Source organism: Cucumis sativus, chromosome 5, assembly GCF_000004075.3.
Source record: "Cucumis sativus cultivar 9930 chromosome 5, Cucumber_9930_V3, whole genome shotgun sequence".
In the NCBI taxonomy this organism is placed as follows: Eukaryota; Viridiplantae; Streptophyta; class Magnoliopsida; order Cucurbitales; family Cucurbitaceae; genus Cucumis; species Cucumis sativus.
This window is the reverse complement of record NC_026659.2, coordinates 26,639,581-26,654,122: the sequence shown is the minus strand read 5'-3', so window position 1 is coordinate 26,654,122 and position 14,542 is coordinate 26,639,581. Positions and strand designations below refer to the sequence as shown.

The 14,542-nt window shown below is 32.4% G+C and overlaps 3 protein-coding genes across 5 annotated transcripts; all 3 read left to right on the top strand.

Annotated features, from left to right (window-relative positions):
- The first annotated feature begins 1,163 nt into the window (after nt 1-1,163).
- On the top strand, nt 1,164-3,544 carry LOC101213250 (putative SNAP25 homologous protein SNAP30). 3 transcript variants are annotated; one of them, XM_031885054.1, is made up of 6 exons: nt 1,164-1,383; nt 1,737-2,226; nt 2,555-2,648; nt 2,763-2,890; nt 2,985-3,082; nt 3,194-3,544. In XM_031885054.1, exons 2-6 carry the CDS (start codon nt 1,738-1,740, stop codon nt 3,291-3,293), a joined length of 909 nt encoding a protein of 302 aa, XP_031740914.1. In that variant the 5' UTR covers nt 1,164-1,383; nt 1,737; the 3' UTR covers nt 3,294-3,544. The 3 variants fall into 3 exon arrangements, with proteins under 3 accessions (XP_031740914.1, XP_011655703.1, XP_004135151.1); XM_011657401.2 differs by having other exon boundaries at nt 1,733-2,226; XM_004135103.3 differs by having other exon boundaries at nt 1,167-1,383; nt 1,683-2,226.
- Nucleotides 3,545-6,772: 3,228 nt separating this feature from the next.
- On the top strand, nt 6,773-10,474 carry LOC101213490 (leucine-rich repeat receptor-like serine/threonine-protein kinase At1g17230). The gene is made up of 11 exons (XM_004135104.3): nt 6,773-7,086; nt 7,187-7,334; nt 7,515-7,586; nt 7,951-8,022; nt 8,309-8,380; nt 8,485-8,628; nt 8,718-8,798; nt 8,901-8,972; nt 9,101-9,172; nt 9,850-9,921; nt 10,021-10,474. The coding sequence occupies exons 1-11, from the start codon at nt 6,990-6,992 to the stop codon at nt 10,109-10,111; spliced, it is 993 nt and encodes a 330-aa protein (XP_004135152.1). The 5' UTR covers nt 6,773-6,989; the 3' UTR covers nt 10,112-10,474.
- Nucleotides 10,475-11,989: 1,515 nt separating this feature from the next.
- LOC101214214 (heparanase-like protein 1) lies at nt 11,990-14,490 on the top strand. The gene is made up of 9 exons (XM_011657955.2): nt 11,990-12,297; nt 12,403-12,439; nt 12,522-12,705; nt 12,799-12,953; nt 13,043-13,276; nt 13,364-13,553; nt 13,653-13,778; nt 13,855-13,954; nt 14,041-14,490. Exons 1-9 carry the CDS (start codon nt 12,088-12,090, stop codon nt 14,356-14,358), a joined length of 1,554 nt encoding a protein of 517 aa, XP_011656257.2. The 5' UTR covers nt 11,990-12,087; the 3' UTR covers nt 14,359-14,490.
- The last annotated feature ends 52 nt before the right edge of the window (nt 14,491-14,542 follow it).

Here is a 14,542-nt window from a genome sequence, read left to right as displayed (position 1 = left end):
CAAGAGTTTGAGATTTAGGTCATATATCAATCAATAAACAATTGAGTCAAACTTGAATTATCGACACCTTGCTACCTTGAGTACAAAAGATATCTCTAACATTGTTATTGTTACAAATAACCAAATATATGTGTCATAGGGTAGGGTTTTAAATAACTCAATTCTCGACTATAATAAAGGAAAGAGCGTTTAATCTTCAAAAAAGAGACCTAACCTTACTTTTTTTGTGTTCAACTGAATTAGTTACTACTCGTACTAACTAAAGCATCATTAAACTTGGCACCACACGAGTAGAAGAATCTGATCTTACACAAGTTAGCTTTGACCATCTTGGCACTAGTCGAGGGAGAAATAAATCCCACTAAAGACCTACATAAAAATTCTAAATGCTGACGAAAGTCGAGCACGAACATGTGTAAAAAATAAATATAAGTTTTTCAATTTGAGAAAGATGGACATAAAATAACATGAAATGTTTTATTTAAGCAATTCAAACCAAAATTTAAAACTCAAGCTTTAAACTCATCTTAACGAATAAAATAATTTTTTATTTTACCAAAAGAAGGTTATTTATATAAAAATGAGTAACAATCCAAGGATATATCAATTATAGAAACTAACATAGGAACTGGTTGATGTTTATTATTATTTACCTCATGCTATTACAGAAGAAAATTTATTTTTCATAATAACACAAAAGAAATGAATATTAAATGTACATCTGGTTCTAACCAAATAGGATTATTCCCACTACTCGATCACCAAATTTATTAAAACTTCAATCGGTTTTAGCATCTAAGTTAAAATTGAAAATGCATTTAAAAATTTAGGAAATGTTATAGGCAGTGACAACTCGTGTGGTTGTTTTTCATTTTCTTTCAATGAATTTTTTAGAAAAAGAATTTTTTTATGCTAAAAAACACAAGTGTAATAAATTTTGTGTTTGTGGAATTTTTGAAAAAAAGTCATTTCTTTTTATCTTTTAAAAAGACAGTTTAGGGAAAAAGAAGAAAAAGAAAAAAGCGATGGGAGGGAAAATAGGGGAAGCACGTGCGCGGCGCGCTCCCAACAAAATTATTTATGAGTCTATTTTCCATTTAATAATTTAAACAAATGAAAAGCAAAAAAAGAAAATCTCAATCTGGGAATCCCAACGGTCTAAATTTGTAATGGAACCTTTATTTTATTTTTTAGCAACTCGGCCGGAGACGTACAGTTCTCTGCTTTTTCGCGTCTCCTCCCATCAATCTCTTACCCATTTTCAATTCCTTCTCTGTTTAACCAACCATCGAACTCCACCATAATCTTCAAGATCATAATCCCACCATTTCGCTTTCATTTCATATCTTCTTCCTCCTTCCCATTTCCTCTTCCAATTTTTAGGTATCATCATTTCCTCTCATTTTCAATTTCTCGATTGTTTTTGTTGTTTGTTGATCTTATATTTATATTTATAATGCATTTTTGTGGGGTTTCTCTGTTTTTGAAACCTCAATTTCTGTTTGTATGGTTTATATGTAATTGTTATCGGCTAAATTGCTAGGAATTTCGGTTTTGTTTAACTTCCGATCCCTAATTTTACTCTTGAATTACATTCTGCACATTCTGCATTCTTGTTTCCAGTTGCTAGTTAATGTTGTTTTGTTATGTTTTCTCTAAATATCCTCAATACTATTTGACAGGTACTAGTTATATTAACCAGATCTTTAAATTCAAGAATCTCTTTGTACAGCCAGGATGTTTAGTTTCATGAAATCTCCCGCGAAAGTTACTAAGCAGAATTCTGTGGATCCTGAACTATCAACCGGATCTGGCACTAATCCTTTTGATTCAGATACTGGGCCTGATGCCAAACAAACTCTTAATGCTGCAAGAAGAACTTCTTCCGAGCCTGTGCTCCCTATGCCCAAGGCTAACCCTTTTGATGATGATGATGATACTGGTTTTGTTGGAAGAAAAGGGACAGCAACTTCTTCAGGCTCTAAAGATAGATACAAAAATGATTTTCGCGACTCCGGAGGACTTGAGAACCAGAGTGTGCAGGAATTGGAGAACTACGCTGTGTATAAAGCTGAGGAGACCACGAAATCTGTTAATAACTGCTTGAAGATCGCTGAGGATATAAGGGAAGATGCTACCAAAACCCTTGACATGTTGCATAAACAGGGTGAGCAAATTGAGAGGACCCATAGGATGGCTGCTGATATGGATAAAGATTTAAGTAAGGTAGGTTCTCTAGTTTCCATCAGACGTGTTTTCAATATATTTTCTGTTACATGTTGTCCTGAAATTTCTAGTTGCCCATTTTGATCAGATATATTTGGCTTGCAAGTTTGTGTGATTATTAGATTGTGGATGTCATACTCTGTAGGACTAAAAATGGTTAAGAACGAAGAATAGTTTAGCTTACTAGGAATTCTATAAGTAAGCCAGAGAAGGAAAGAATATATTTTTGTCTTGCTTTTTCATTGTTAATGTGTCCTTTTCTCATGATACCTTGATTGATCCTCCATGTGTTTCTTAATAGTTCATTTTTTCATTATAATTAATCCAGGGTGAGAAGCTTCTGAATAATCTTGGTGGCATGTTCTCTAAGCCTTGGAAGCCAAAGAAGACCAAAGAAATTACAGGCCCTCTTATAACAGCAGGTTGTTACATCTTCGTTGGTTCTTTTGCTCACTACACGCTGACATTCTTGTATCTATCTTACTGCCACTCCCATTTTTATCTGCTATTGATTAGTGTCCATTTTGGCTGGCCAGATCATTCCTCTGGGAAAACTGAAAACAACAAGGAGCAAAGGGAAAAACTGGGTTTATCTACGGGCAAAAAACAGTCAGCTACTAAAACACCACCCTCTGAACCATCAGGCGCAATACAAAAAGTTGAGGTGAGAGCATCAGTTGTTATCATTTCACTATCTTAAAGAGAGCATTCTCATGGTTCCAAATCTAACCAATATGTAAGAATGTTTAAAAACACAGGTAGAGAAGGAAAAGCAAGATGATGCGCTCTCAGATTTAAGTAATATCTTGGGCGATCTGAAGAGTATGGCTGTGGACATGGGAAGCGAGCTTGACAGGTCACACATGCCATCCTTTTTTCTCAATTTAAATAATGTTGTTGTATAAACATCTCATCAATCAGTTAGCTTAGTACATAGTTCTGAATTGATACTTTCTTAAAAATGCAGGCAAAACAAAGCTCTGGATCATCTAAGCGATGACGTTGACGAGCTGAACTCTAGAGTGAAAGGTGCCAATCAACGAGCTCGCCATTTGATCGGGAAGTAAATCAAACACAAGCTCTTTCTCGCCCACCTCTTCCAACTTTGTTTCTATCTGGAAGGATTTCGTTCAAACATTCTTTATTTGTTGGTGTCTTCTTTTTTTTTTTTTTTTTTCTTTCTCGTTTTGTAAGGTTGTATAACAAGTACAAAACTTTGCTTATATTCTTTCAAAGAAAAAACAAGTATCCCTTCATCTTGTTGAAGATAGATTGACTCAAATTTAGATAATAATAAGAGCTGAACATTTTCGTAGTTGTTACTGTTTCTTTCTCTCTCTTTGTTCATGGATTGATTAAAATGGAAGAGAAAAAGGCAAGATGTGAAAGAAAAACTCAAATGGAGCTTTTACATACATATGTATTTCCATAGATTCAGACAGGTACAGCCTATACAGCAAAATTACATTAATTCCATAAACTAAAAAAGAGAAAAAGAGGTATGAAAGTTCCATAGTACCCCTCAAAAGAAAGAGAACCTCATGAATCCTGCCATGTCGGTATTTTGTACCTTATACCTCCAAAATTAATGAAACTCATGGGTTTCTTTTGAATCTTGCCTCCGGACCCAGCCACCTATGACCTTTTTTTTAATAAGTAAAAACATAGAGTAAATACCTTGCCATTTCCATGCTTGTTTTTGCCATTTTCTACATCAAAATGAACTCCCAATAACGTTCTTCTCTTTGTGAGCAAACTTATAACAGGCCAAAACTCGAACGATTGGACACAAAAACAAGAATGGAAATAGCAACAAATAACCCAAAACAAGGCAATACGACATTGGACAAAACTCGTTAACTAATCAGCATAATCTTCTTCTACTTTTGGTCGAGGATTAAATATTCATCTCGATCCTTAACTAACAGGATTCAAGAAGGGAAAAAAAAAAAGAAAAAAAGAAAAGGGACGTGCATGATATACTATTGGAATATATCAAAAGAACTGCTGAGAAGAGAAATGGCTAATAAAATGACTGTTCTAAATTCTAATAAAGAAAGATTCTCCCCATGCTCTTTCTTTGCTCTTTCTTTCTCTCTTGATCAGTTGTGAAGAGGGTTTGGCCCCGATGGCACGAGTCTCTTCTCAACACCGTACCGAGGATCAATCTCATTACGTGTCAACAACGGCGGCAGGACATGAACAGGTAGGCGATGTTGGTAAACTGTATGAAGATGAATACACAAAGAACGTGAGGTTTCATGGGTGAGAGCATCACAAGGATGAAGCTGCAGTTCGGGGAGAGAGGTGGTCGGAGAAGCATCTGGCATGGCTGTGGAAGAGGACGAGGTGACGAAGATGAGTAGAACTATCAAGATGATCATGATGAAGAGGTGGCCAATGGCAGAAAAAGACGAGGACGAGGAAGAAAGAGAAGGAGAGGCTTTCATTGTCAAGAGGTTTTCTGATAGAGAAAGAGAGAAAAGGGCAGAGGAAGAAAGAAAGAATTGGGAGATGAAAGCAATGAGAAGAGATTGATGAAAAGGAAAGGGAAGCAAGTTTAAATGCAGAGCAAGAGACTCATGAAGAGGCTGAGGATTAGGACTTATTATTTATTATTATGGCCTTATGAAATGAGGACTGAGCTGAGGGGCCACCCATTGGCCAAGGGTATAGTTGGCAATCACTTTCACTCTTCATTAGAGCTTTTGCTTTCATGTAAGTACACATCATCCTTTGATCATTCTATCTATACTTTCAACGGTTCAGATGGTTTTTTCCCAATATTTTCATCAAAATATTACCTATTTTTTATTCAATATGTGACATTGAATGAATGAAACATTATAAGTAATAATAAATAAAATGATATGATGTGACCATGGGTGAAGAGGAATTGAGTGTGGATAGTCAATGTGTTCAAATAAGCACAAATGAGCTGTGAGCAGCTTACCAAAGAAATTTTTTATCCAACTAGGAAGATTAAACTTGAATTATAATCATATAATGAAAAAAAAACTTACCAAAACTTAAAATTGGCTTTATGGGTTTGCTTTTCTGAGCTTAACATAATTAAAGTCGAAAGAACTTGACTTGGTTATTGTTTTGGTTCGATAGTCGTGTGTTTTTTTAATTTTGTAATCGAGTTAGAGACTTAGTTGTATTCTATAAGTTATAAAATAGTTATCGAATACGTTCTCTGTTTATTTAATAGTTATTTAAACCATTTGACATTATTTTTCAAAAAAGTTTCCTAGACTCAATCTTTAAAATTTGAATTTATTGAAAAATTCATTAATTTTAATAAAGGTACGAAGTACTGCAAATCTATTAGACACCTGTACAAAGTTTAAGTTCAAGGGTGTATTCAAGATTTTCCTTCAAGTACATATGTATCTTTTTATTTTTAAAGTTAAAATACCATTTTTATTCATATACTTTGAAATTTGTTTAATTTTAGTTTTTTACTTTAAATTGTTATATTATCATAACATTTAAATTTAGTTCATTGAAATTATTATTGATTGAAAATTAATTACAATAATTTTTAAGCAAACACACACACAATATGCGAATATATTTTCAAAATTTATAATGAAAATGTTAAACAAAAAAGAAATAAAAAGTAATGATAAACTAGTTGTAAGGACCAAGTTCACAATTAATTGAAAAAATCAGAAACTAAATTTGGACATTAAGGCAAAATCAAATTTTAATTTATTAGTCGTAAATTTAGTCATTGGATACAAAATAATTAAGTATATAGCAACGTTTTTAAAAAATTGCAAATATAACAAAATTTATCAAATTTTATCAATGATAGAAGTCTATCACCGATATACCATGTTGTTAATCTACCGGCTATACAAGTCTATAGCGATAGTTTTACTATATTTACAATTTTTTTAAATGTTGTTATATCCTTAATTATTATTCATAAAATGGTCATCAATTATAATTACCCTACTTTTTTATAGGAGTAGTTGCAAATTTAACAATTAGATTCAAAATAATTTAGCATATAGTAACATTTTAAAAAATTTGCAAATATAACAAAATTTGTCAAATTCTATCATTGATATAAGTCTATCAACAATAGACCATGTTGCAAATATTGGTCTATCAAAGATAGACCATACGAAGTCTATTAGCGATACAAGTATATCAATGATAGTTTTACTATATTTGCAATTTTTTTAAAATTTTGCTATATCCTTAATTAGGGTTGAAATTGTATCTATTCAAAATTTCCCATTTTATATTTCAAACTTTCTAAACTTATTAAATAATTTTCAAAGGTCACAAAAAAAATTAAAATATATCAAATAAAACTTTAAGAGTGTTTCCCCCTTAAATATGCCATTGAGCATTAAATTTAGAAGTGTTCAGGGGTAAAAATGAAAACGAATTTAATCTAATAACATAATCAAATGATAAATTTATTATTACGGCGATGTATATATTATCATTTTAATTAAATTCATCCATTTATCTTTTTAGTTAGAAATTACCTTTCTCATCTTTCAATTATGGTTTATTATATCTTAAATAATAAGAAGAAGCCTAATTGAAGCCACCGACGAACAGCGGCTTTTCCGCGTTCGAGAACAAGTTCGTAGTGAAACAAACAAAAACTGGAGCTTCGCTCAAGTTCTTGGAATTCTTTCTTCACTCAGATCTATTGATTCAAACATCGATTTCATTTTCTGCATTTTCGAATTCCATTAACTTCTTGAAGTTAAGGAACTCACAGATCTGAAACAATGGCGCGGCGACTTTCACTGCCGGCGTTTTGTTTATGCTTTCTGTCATTCTCTCTGTTGAACGATCTTACTCTCTGTAAAACCCTTAAACGTGATGGTATATACAGCACCAGCATTTTTTGCTTTATTTGTTTTTTCCTTCTCTGCGTGTTTTATTGGACTGAATGATTTGTTTTTTTTTTTTTTTTTTTTTGTAGTGAAAGCATTGAATGAGATCAAGGCTTCTCTTGGCTGGAGAGTGGTGTATTCTTGGGTTGGTGATGATCCGTGTGGCGATGGGGATCTGCCTCCCTGGTCTGGGGTCACTTGTACTACTCAAGGAGATTATAGAGTGGTTACTAAATTGTATGATTAAATTCAAGCTCAAGGCTTTTTGTTTTTCCTCGTTTGTTCTTTTTGTTTATCAAATTGATCATTATTTTTTTATTCATTTCTTATGATTCTATCCGAGTTCATTTTATTGTTATATGTTGGCAATTATCTGTATGATGAGTTAAATTGGGGTTGTTTTATCTGCTGCTGTAGGGAAGTTTATGCTGTTTCGATCGTTGGCCCGTTTCCCACTGCTGTAACCAATCTCTTGGATCTTACTAGGCTGTAAGTATTTCCTTCATTAAATGTATTAGAGAATTTTGTTTACACGTCCAATGCGAAATCTTTTTGTTACCGTATATTATTGTGCTGAAGATTAGCAAATTAGGATCTTTATATTTAGGTAAGGTGAAAGATGACTGAAATTGAAGAAAACTTCCAAATCAAAATAAAATGATTAGGATTGTATACGATGAAGCAATTAACAGATGGGAAAACATCTCTGTTTGTGTGTTTTGTCATAACTTTTGATAGATTGCACAATGATTGTTGTTACTGTCTTTTATCTCCAAACTTGGGTTCCTTTTGATGGAGAGAAAATAGTTTTGATCACTTCAGTAAAAAATGTTTAAATGTTTTCTTATTGTAGGGACTTCCACAATAACAAGTTGACTGGACCGGTTCCTCCTCAGATTGGAAGGTTGAAGCGTCTTCAGATACTGTAAGTCCCTTGTCTTATTCTTTTGGAGAACTGATGTTCTTATTTATGCATACAGCATACTTTCCATTTCTCTATTGTATTCAGTTTGCTAACTCAACTTGGAACTATACTAGTTCATCTAGTTTTAGTAGGAAACAGAATTTTAAAGCCACCAACACTTCGAGTGTAAAATTACATATTCGCATCTAGAATTTCCTTCACATTTGCTACAGAAGTCTGAGCTTTTGGGTTGTTTTTACTCCTATTTGTAGTATTTGTTACTGATTTTTGTTTGGTTCTCCCATAGTAACTTGAGGTGGAATAAGCTGCAGGATGTCATACCTTCTGAAATAGGTGAACTCAAGAGTTTAACTCATTTGTAAGTAATGCTACTTCTTGCAGTTGATTTATCATTTTCTGGTTCTTTTGGCTCTTTGTTGTTTTACGTGTGGTTATATTAGTAGTTGACAAAAAATTTTGTAGATATTTGAGCTTCAATAATTTCAAGGGAGAAATTCCAAGGGAGCTTGCTAGTCTTCCAGAGCTTCGCTACCTACACCTACAACAAAATCGTTTCATTGGACGAATTCCTCCTGAATTGGGCACCCTGCAACATCTTCGCCACTTGTAAATTTCACTTACTTTCTTATATCGTTGACAAAACTCATATTTAGTTATATACCTCAATTTGATAACTGTGATTGTGCTACTGGTAGGGATGTTGGTAACAATCACTTGGTTGGCACCATTAGGGAACTCATACGCGTTGATGGCTGCTTTCAATCTCTTCGCAACTTGTGCGTAGTCTGAAATTTATAATTGTTCCGACGTTTTATTTTCCTTTATCCCTTTGGAAATTGTTCAACTGTCGATTTAGACTAACTATATGTAATGTGCAGGTATCTTAATGATAATTATTTTACTGGGGGCGTTCCTGCGCAACTTGCAAATTTGTCAAACTTGGAAATCTTGTATGTTTCACCTTCTTCCTTTCTTTATGAGTTCCTATGGGATTTTGAAGCCCGATAACTTTCTAGTCATAGAACATATTCTTTTTGAGTCTTATGGAAGTGAATTTATCTTTTTCCTTTTGGGCCAGGTACCTATCACACAACAAGATGTCTGGAATAATTCCTGCTGAATTAGCCCGCATTCCAAGACTGACTTATTTGTAAGTACTTGATCATTACACTTGTCAGTAGTTTAAGAATATTTTAATTAAGCTGGAACTGCAAGCAGAGCTTTGCTGATTTAGCTTTTTTTTTCCTTCTTTTTCTCCATAAGAGTTGGATGATTAATTATGATTGCATTATAAGGGTGAACAAATTTATGGCAACCGTAGGTTATAGCTAACTGGGGAAATAAGTTTATTGGAACAAATACATAGTGCATTTTAACTGGTGATGATAATACAATTATTGTTTAACTCAATCCCCAACACCTATGGCCTCCCTCCAAAATAGAAAAGCAAAAAAAGACGGAAAGAAAATAAAAACAAACAACAGATTTACAAAGTTTCCATTGTGTTTCTACTAAGAACGTAGTTCCATGCTCTCGAGAGGCAAATATTTTTTGTTTGCCACTCAATAGTTAAAGGCTTAAAGCACAATACTGCATGTGATAATATCATTTTTTCGAAGCCTATGTTAGTAATTCTGTTCCATGTCTTTTCACATTTCATGTTGTCTTGACCAACACTTACATAAGCATTTCCCTCACGCTACACTTCATAAGAATACCGACTACTTCTATTTTTCCTCCATCATAGACTAACTTTTTTTTTGTTTATGTTGCATGCATTATTCCTCATAAGATATTCATAATCTAGGAATTTTTGTTCACTCACAGGTTCTTGGGCTACAACCAATTTAGTGGGAGAATCTCAGATGCATTTTACAAACATCCACTATTGAAAGAGATGTGAGTTATTTCTTCTTCTTTTTTTTCTTTTCTTGTCATTATCACTTGACTACAGCTATGAAACCAATATTTGTTTTTTCTATATATGATGGTTCATAGGTTCATCGACGGTAATGCTTTCCGGCAAGGTGTAAAGCCAATAGGTTTTCACAAGGTTCTTGAAGTTTCAGACACAGATTTCCTTGTTTAAACGACGTCGCCTGTCATTCTTTATTCAATTTGAAGCTTCTTTTTTTTTTTCCTTTTAATGTTTAACCCAAAGGGTTCTTATTCTTGGAATTATAAAGAAAAAGAAAAATGCTTCTTCCATTTGTGGAAATTGTAGCTTTATAGTTTTCATATCCTTGAGATGAAACTGACAATTTTGTTAGGTATTTACTTGTTATTTTAGTTTAAATTTATAAAATTACTTGAACAAGCATTTTAGATTATAAAGAAGAATGTTTGCCTAGAGGATGCTATCAATGCTTACTGCCTGCCCAGCAAGCAAGTGAAGAACATTCTTTTTTTCTTGTTTTATTATTATTTTAATAAAGCATGGTACTTTGATCAAGTGTGGGTTAATTATAAAATGATTTGATTACATAATTTTAACTTTGAATTGATTGATACATTTGGTACAACTGGTTTACATTGGATAGATACACTATTAGTATCTATTTTGACCATTTTGATACATGAGTGATATAAAATTGATACAAAGATATTCTTCTAAAAGGTTTTTGATATACCTAACTGGAGAAGATTTACACCGTCAATGGATAGTACATTGATACCCTTCTAATAGGTTTTTGATATACGTAACTAGAGAAGATTTACACCAACAATGAATATCCACTATCGGAATTCTGCATCGAAACTTAACTAGAAATACCTATGGTTGTAGGTTCCATCGAAACTTAACTAGAAATACCTATGGTTGTAGGTTCCTCTTTTTATTCAAATGGATGCAAAAGTTTTTATGATATCAAATGGAATCCTTCCAAAAACACTTAAAAAATGTTTCGTCTATTTATTCGCCCTAAGATCAATAAAAGATCAATTTATTTACAAAAAAGAAAGAGTTACTTTTTATTTACCCAAATGTCATTAGACTTATTTTTACTTCCATATAATTTGCAAAAAAAATCAAGGTGTAACATGCTCGTGAATACTTCAACTCAAATTATTACTCACCATAAATTTCATTATTTTATTTCAAATATGAAAGAACTTGGAGTATTAATTTCTTCTTTTCTTTTAGTTTTTTAAAAATAGAAAAGTTTAACCAACTATTTTCATGTTTAAATTTAAACTATTCTTTTTCACATTTCATAGTTTAATTTTATCACTTAAATTTAAGTAGACAAATTTATATCAAATATTTTATATTTGTTACATGATCTAAACAAAAATAAATTTATATTTGTTACACGATCTAAACAAAAATAAAGAGAGACAAGAAGGAACGGAAACTGAAATATTTTAAAGAAAGTCAGCTTATCAACTTTTTCAAAAATTAACATTTGATTATTATTTAATTTTAAATTTGAAATTAAAATAAAAAAAAACATATATTTTTTTCAAAATTTGGTGATAATTAATCTTTATTTTTTAAAAAATATATGTTTTAGGGGTAGTTGCCAATTTAGCAATTAGATTTAAAATAATTAAATATATAGCAACATTTTAAAAAATTTGCAAATATACCAAAATTTGTCAAATTATATAGAAGTCTAGTTTTGCTATATTTATAATTTTTTTTAAAATTTTGATATATCCTTAATTATTTTCGGTGAAATGATTATCCATTCTAATTTTCCTTTTTTTTATATGATTTAGATATTCTTCTCATTTTACTTCAATTTATATATATATATATTTCATATTGATTTCGATTATTGATAAGAAAATTCAAAATATATCCTACAGATTCAATTCCGATTTTTATATCTTAAAAAACTTAAAAGATCAATTCAAAATGTTAAATCCCTCATTCCGTATCTTTATATTCAAATGTAACAAAATTTTCGAAATCAAATCCAAATTCAGAGGAATAATTTCAGTTATAACAATAATCCAAGTTTAGCCTTTTCACCCATCTCTATAGATACCCCTTCCATTCTCAAACCTTCTCTCATCAGTCATCACCATCCTCACACTTCACTTCACTTCACTTCACTTCACATGGCAACGATGACTTCCAAACCTCTCCTCCTCACTCTCCTCTGTTTCTTCACCATCTCCTCTGCTGAGTTCGTTAAAGTTTCAGTCAAAGGTGTCACCACCATTGCTCAAACTGACGACGATTTCATCTGTGCTACTTTAGATTGGTGGCCTCCTAATAAATGCGATTATGGCCAATGCCCATGGGGAAAAGCTGGCATTCCTAATTTGGTATCTCTTCTTCTTCTTCTTCGTCTTCTCCATTTTCTTCTCCATATCTGTTTCTTAATTTACTGATCATGGAAGTTCTGTTCTTGCTCTGTTTTTTTTTAACAGGATCTTCAGAATATTATCTTGGCCGAAGCAATCAAGGGTTAGTTTTTTTCCTTCTTTTAAGATTTGGCATTTTGGGTTTTTATCTTCACTTAATTTGACTTGTTTTTATAATCTTTTAGAGTTCAATCCTTTGAGAATCCGAGTTGGAGGGTCACTTCAAGATCAAATCATTTACAGAGTTGGAAAGTCATATAAGAATTGTCCTGAAATGAGGAAACAAAGTGATGGTTTGTTTGGATTCAGCAAAGGTTGTTTAACTATGCAACGATGGGATGAACTTAACGATTTTTTCAACAAAACATCGTAAGTAATAATCAAGCAAATCATCATTAGAAAAAACAAGACAAAACATGTTATTCTTGTTTAATGAATCTGATTTGTTGTTGTTTGTTGCAGAGCTCGTATTACATTTGGTTTAAATGCTTTAAAGGGTAAAAAACCAGCAAATGATGGAACTATCAATTGGGTTGGTGATTGGGATTCTCAAAATGCTCGTGATTTAATTCGTTATACTGCCTCTAAAGGATACAAAATCGATTCTTATGAACTTGGTATCGTTTCGCAAAAATCAACTTCTTACTCCCTTAATTTTCAATATATACACACATATAATCAAATTTTACCATAATCCAACTGTCAGGGAACGAGCTTTCTGCTACTGGAGTTTCGGCTAGGCTCGAGCCAGACCAATATGGTAAAGACTTGACAGTAATGGGGAAAATAGTGGAAGAAGTGTATCCTAATCCCAACAACAGACCCAAAATCTTGGGACCAGCCGGGTTCTTTGACAAAGAATGGTTCAGAGTCTTTCTTCAGAACACTGCACCAAATGTTGTGGATGGAGTCACCCACCATATTTACAATCTTGGAGCAGGTAAATAAATAAAAATTGAATCATTCATCTCTTTAGAAAAGATTATGCTAATTAGATAATAATGTATATGCTACGATTATCATGCAGGTGTTGATCCTACACTTATAGATAAGGTTCAAGACCCTTATTATTTGGACCAAATTGCTCAAACATTTAAGGAAGCCAAGGAAGTTTCAGAGAGCTTTGGCGCATGGTCTAAGCCTTGGATTGGTGAATCTGGTGGTGCTTATAACAGTGGTGGCAAAACTGTTTCTCATACTTTTGCTGATGGATTTTGGTTAATTTCTCAACTCCTTTTCTTTTCATTGAATTATATAAATACATATATATATATAGAGTAATGAATTTAACTCTTTATATGTTTTATTGATTCAAGGTATTTGGATAATTTGGGGATGACTGCATCATTCGATCATCAGGTTTATTGTAGACAAGCCTTGATTGGTGGAAATTATGCTTTGCTTAATACCACCACTTTCATCCCTAACCCAGATTACTATAGGTAAGCTATTTAACTTAGCATTATAGCATTATAGCATTTATTTAGTAACTAAACATTTTTTTTTGGTTGAAAACAGTGCTCTACTATGGCATAGATTAATGGGAAAGAAGGTCCTGGCAGCATCCCATGACAGTTCTCCATACCTTCGTGTTTATTCACATTGCACCAGAAACGACGTAACAATCAATAAACTCAAAACCTTTTTGCAAATGTTTAAAGTATTTAATTTCATAATAATGTTTTCTTTAACAATGATTTTCAGGAAGGTGTAACTGTTCTTCTAATCAACCTGTCAAATTCGACAACGCATGATGTGAAGATTGTAAACGACAGAAACATTTACCCAAATTTCGTAGGCAAGAAATTAAAAGCAAGAGAAGAGTATCATTTGACACCCAAAGATGGCGATATTCAAAGCGATGTTATGCTTTTAAATGGAACTCCTCTTCAACTTACACCAATGTTGGAAATTCCCAAAATGAAGCCGAAGCTTGTCGATCCCACTTCCGCTGTATCGGTTGCCCCTCATTCTTACGTCTTCGTCTCCATCAAAGACTTCAAAGCTTCTGCCTGCGCCTAAATATACATATAGTTATATAGATATTATTTAAAGGGATATATTTTGTTAGGTTTTTTAGATTTTGCATTTTGAGTTGGGATTTTAGTTATAGTTAGTTCTTATTTTGTTTTGTTTTTTTTTTTTTTTTGTTAACATTTATTTATGATTGATATATATGTATTATATGGAACTCTTTTTTTTTTTT

Excerpts from the sequence above, each read along its gene's own strand:
- LOC101214214 (XM_011657955.2), top strand. The coding sequence starts at position 12,088 with ATGGCAACGATGACTTCCAAACCTCTCCTCCTCACTCTCCTCTGTTTC. Across the intron at positions 13,277-13,363 it reads TATTTACAATCTTGGAGCAG|GTGTTGATCCTACACTTATA; the intron begins GTAAATAAATAA and ends ATTATCATGCAG. Across the intron at positions 13,554-13,652 it reads ACTTTTGCTGATGGATTTTG|GTATTTGGATAATTTGGGGA; the intron begins GTTAATTTCTCA and ends TATTGATTCAAG.
- LOC101213490 (XM_004135104.3), top strand. The coding sequence starts at position 6,990 with ATGGCGCGGCGACTTTCACTGCCGGCGTTTTGTTTATGCTTTCTGTCA. Across the intron at positions 7,587-7,950 it reads CTCTTGGATCTTACTAGGCT|GGACTTCCACAATAACAAGT; the intron begins GTAAGTATTTCC and ends TTCTTATTGTAG. Across the intron at positions 8,973-9,100 it reads TTGTCAAACTTGGAAATCTT|GTACCTATCACACAACAAGA; the intron begins GTATGTTTCACC and ends CTTTTGGGCCAG.
- LOC101213250 (XM_031885054.1), top strand. The coding sequence starts at position 1,738 with ATGTTTAGTTTCATGAAATCTCCCGCGAAAGTTACTAAGCAGAATTCT. Across the intron at positions 2,227-2,554 it reads TGGATAAAGATTTAAGTAAG|GGTGAGAAGCTTCTGAATAA; the intron begins GTAGGTTCTCTA and ends TAATTAATCCAG. Across the intron at positions 3,083-3,193 it reads ATGGGAAGCGAGCTTGACAG|GCAAAACAAAGCTCTGGATC; the intron begins GTCACACATGCC and ends TTAAAAATGCAG.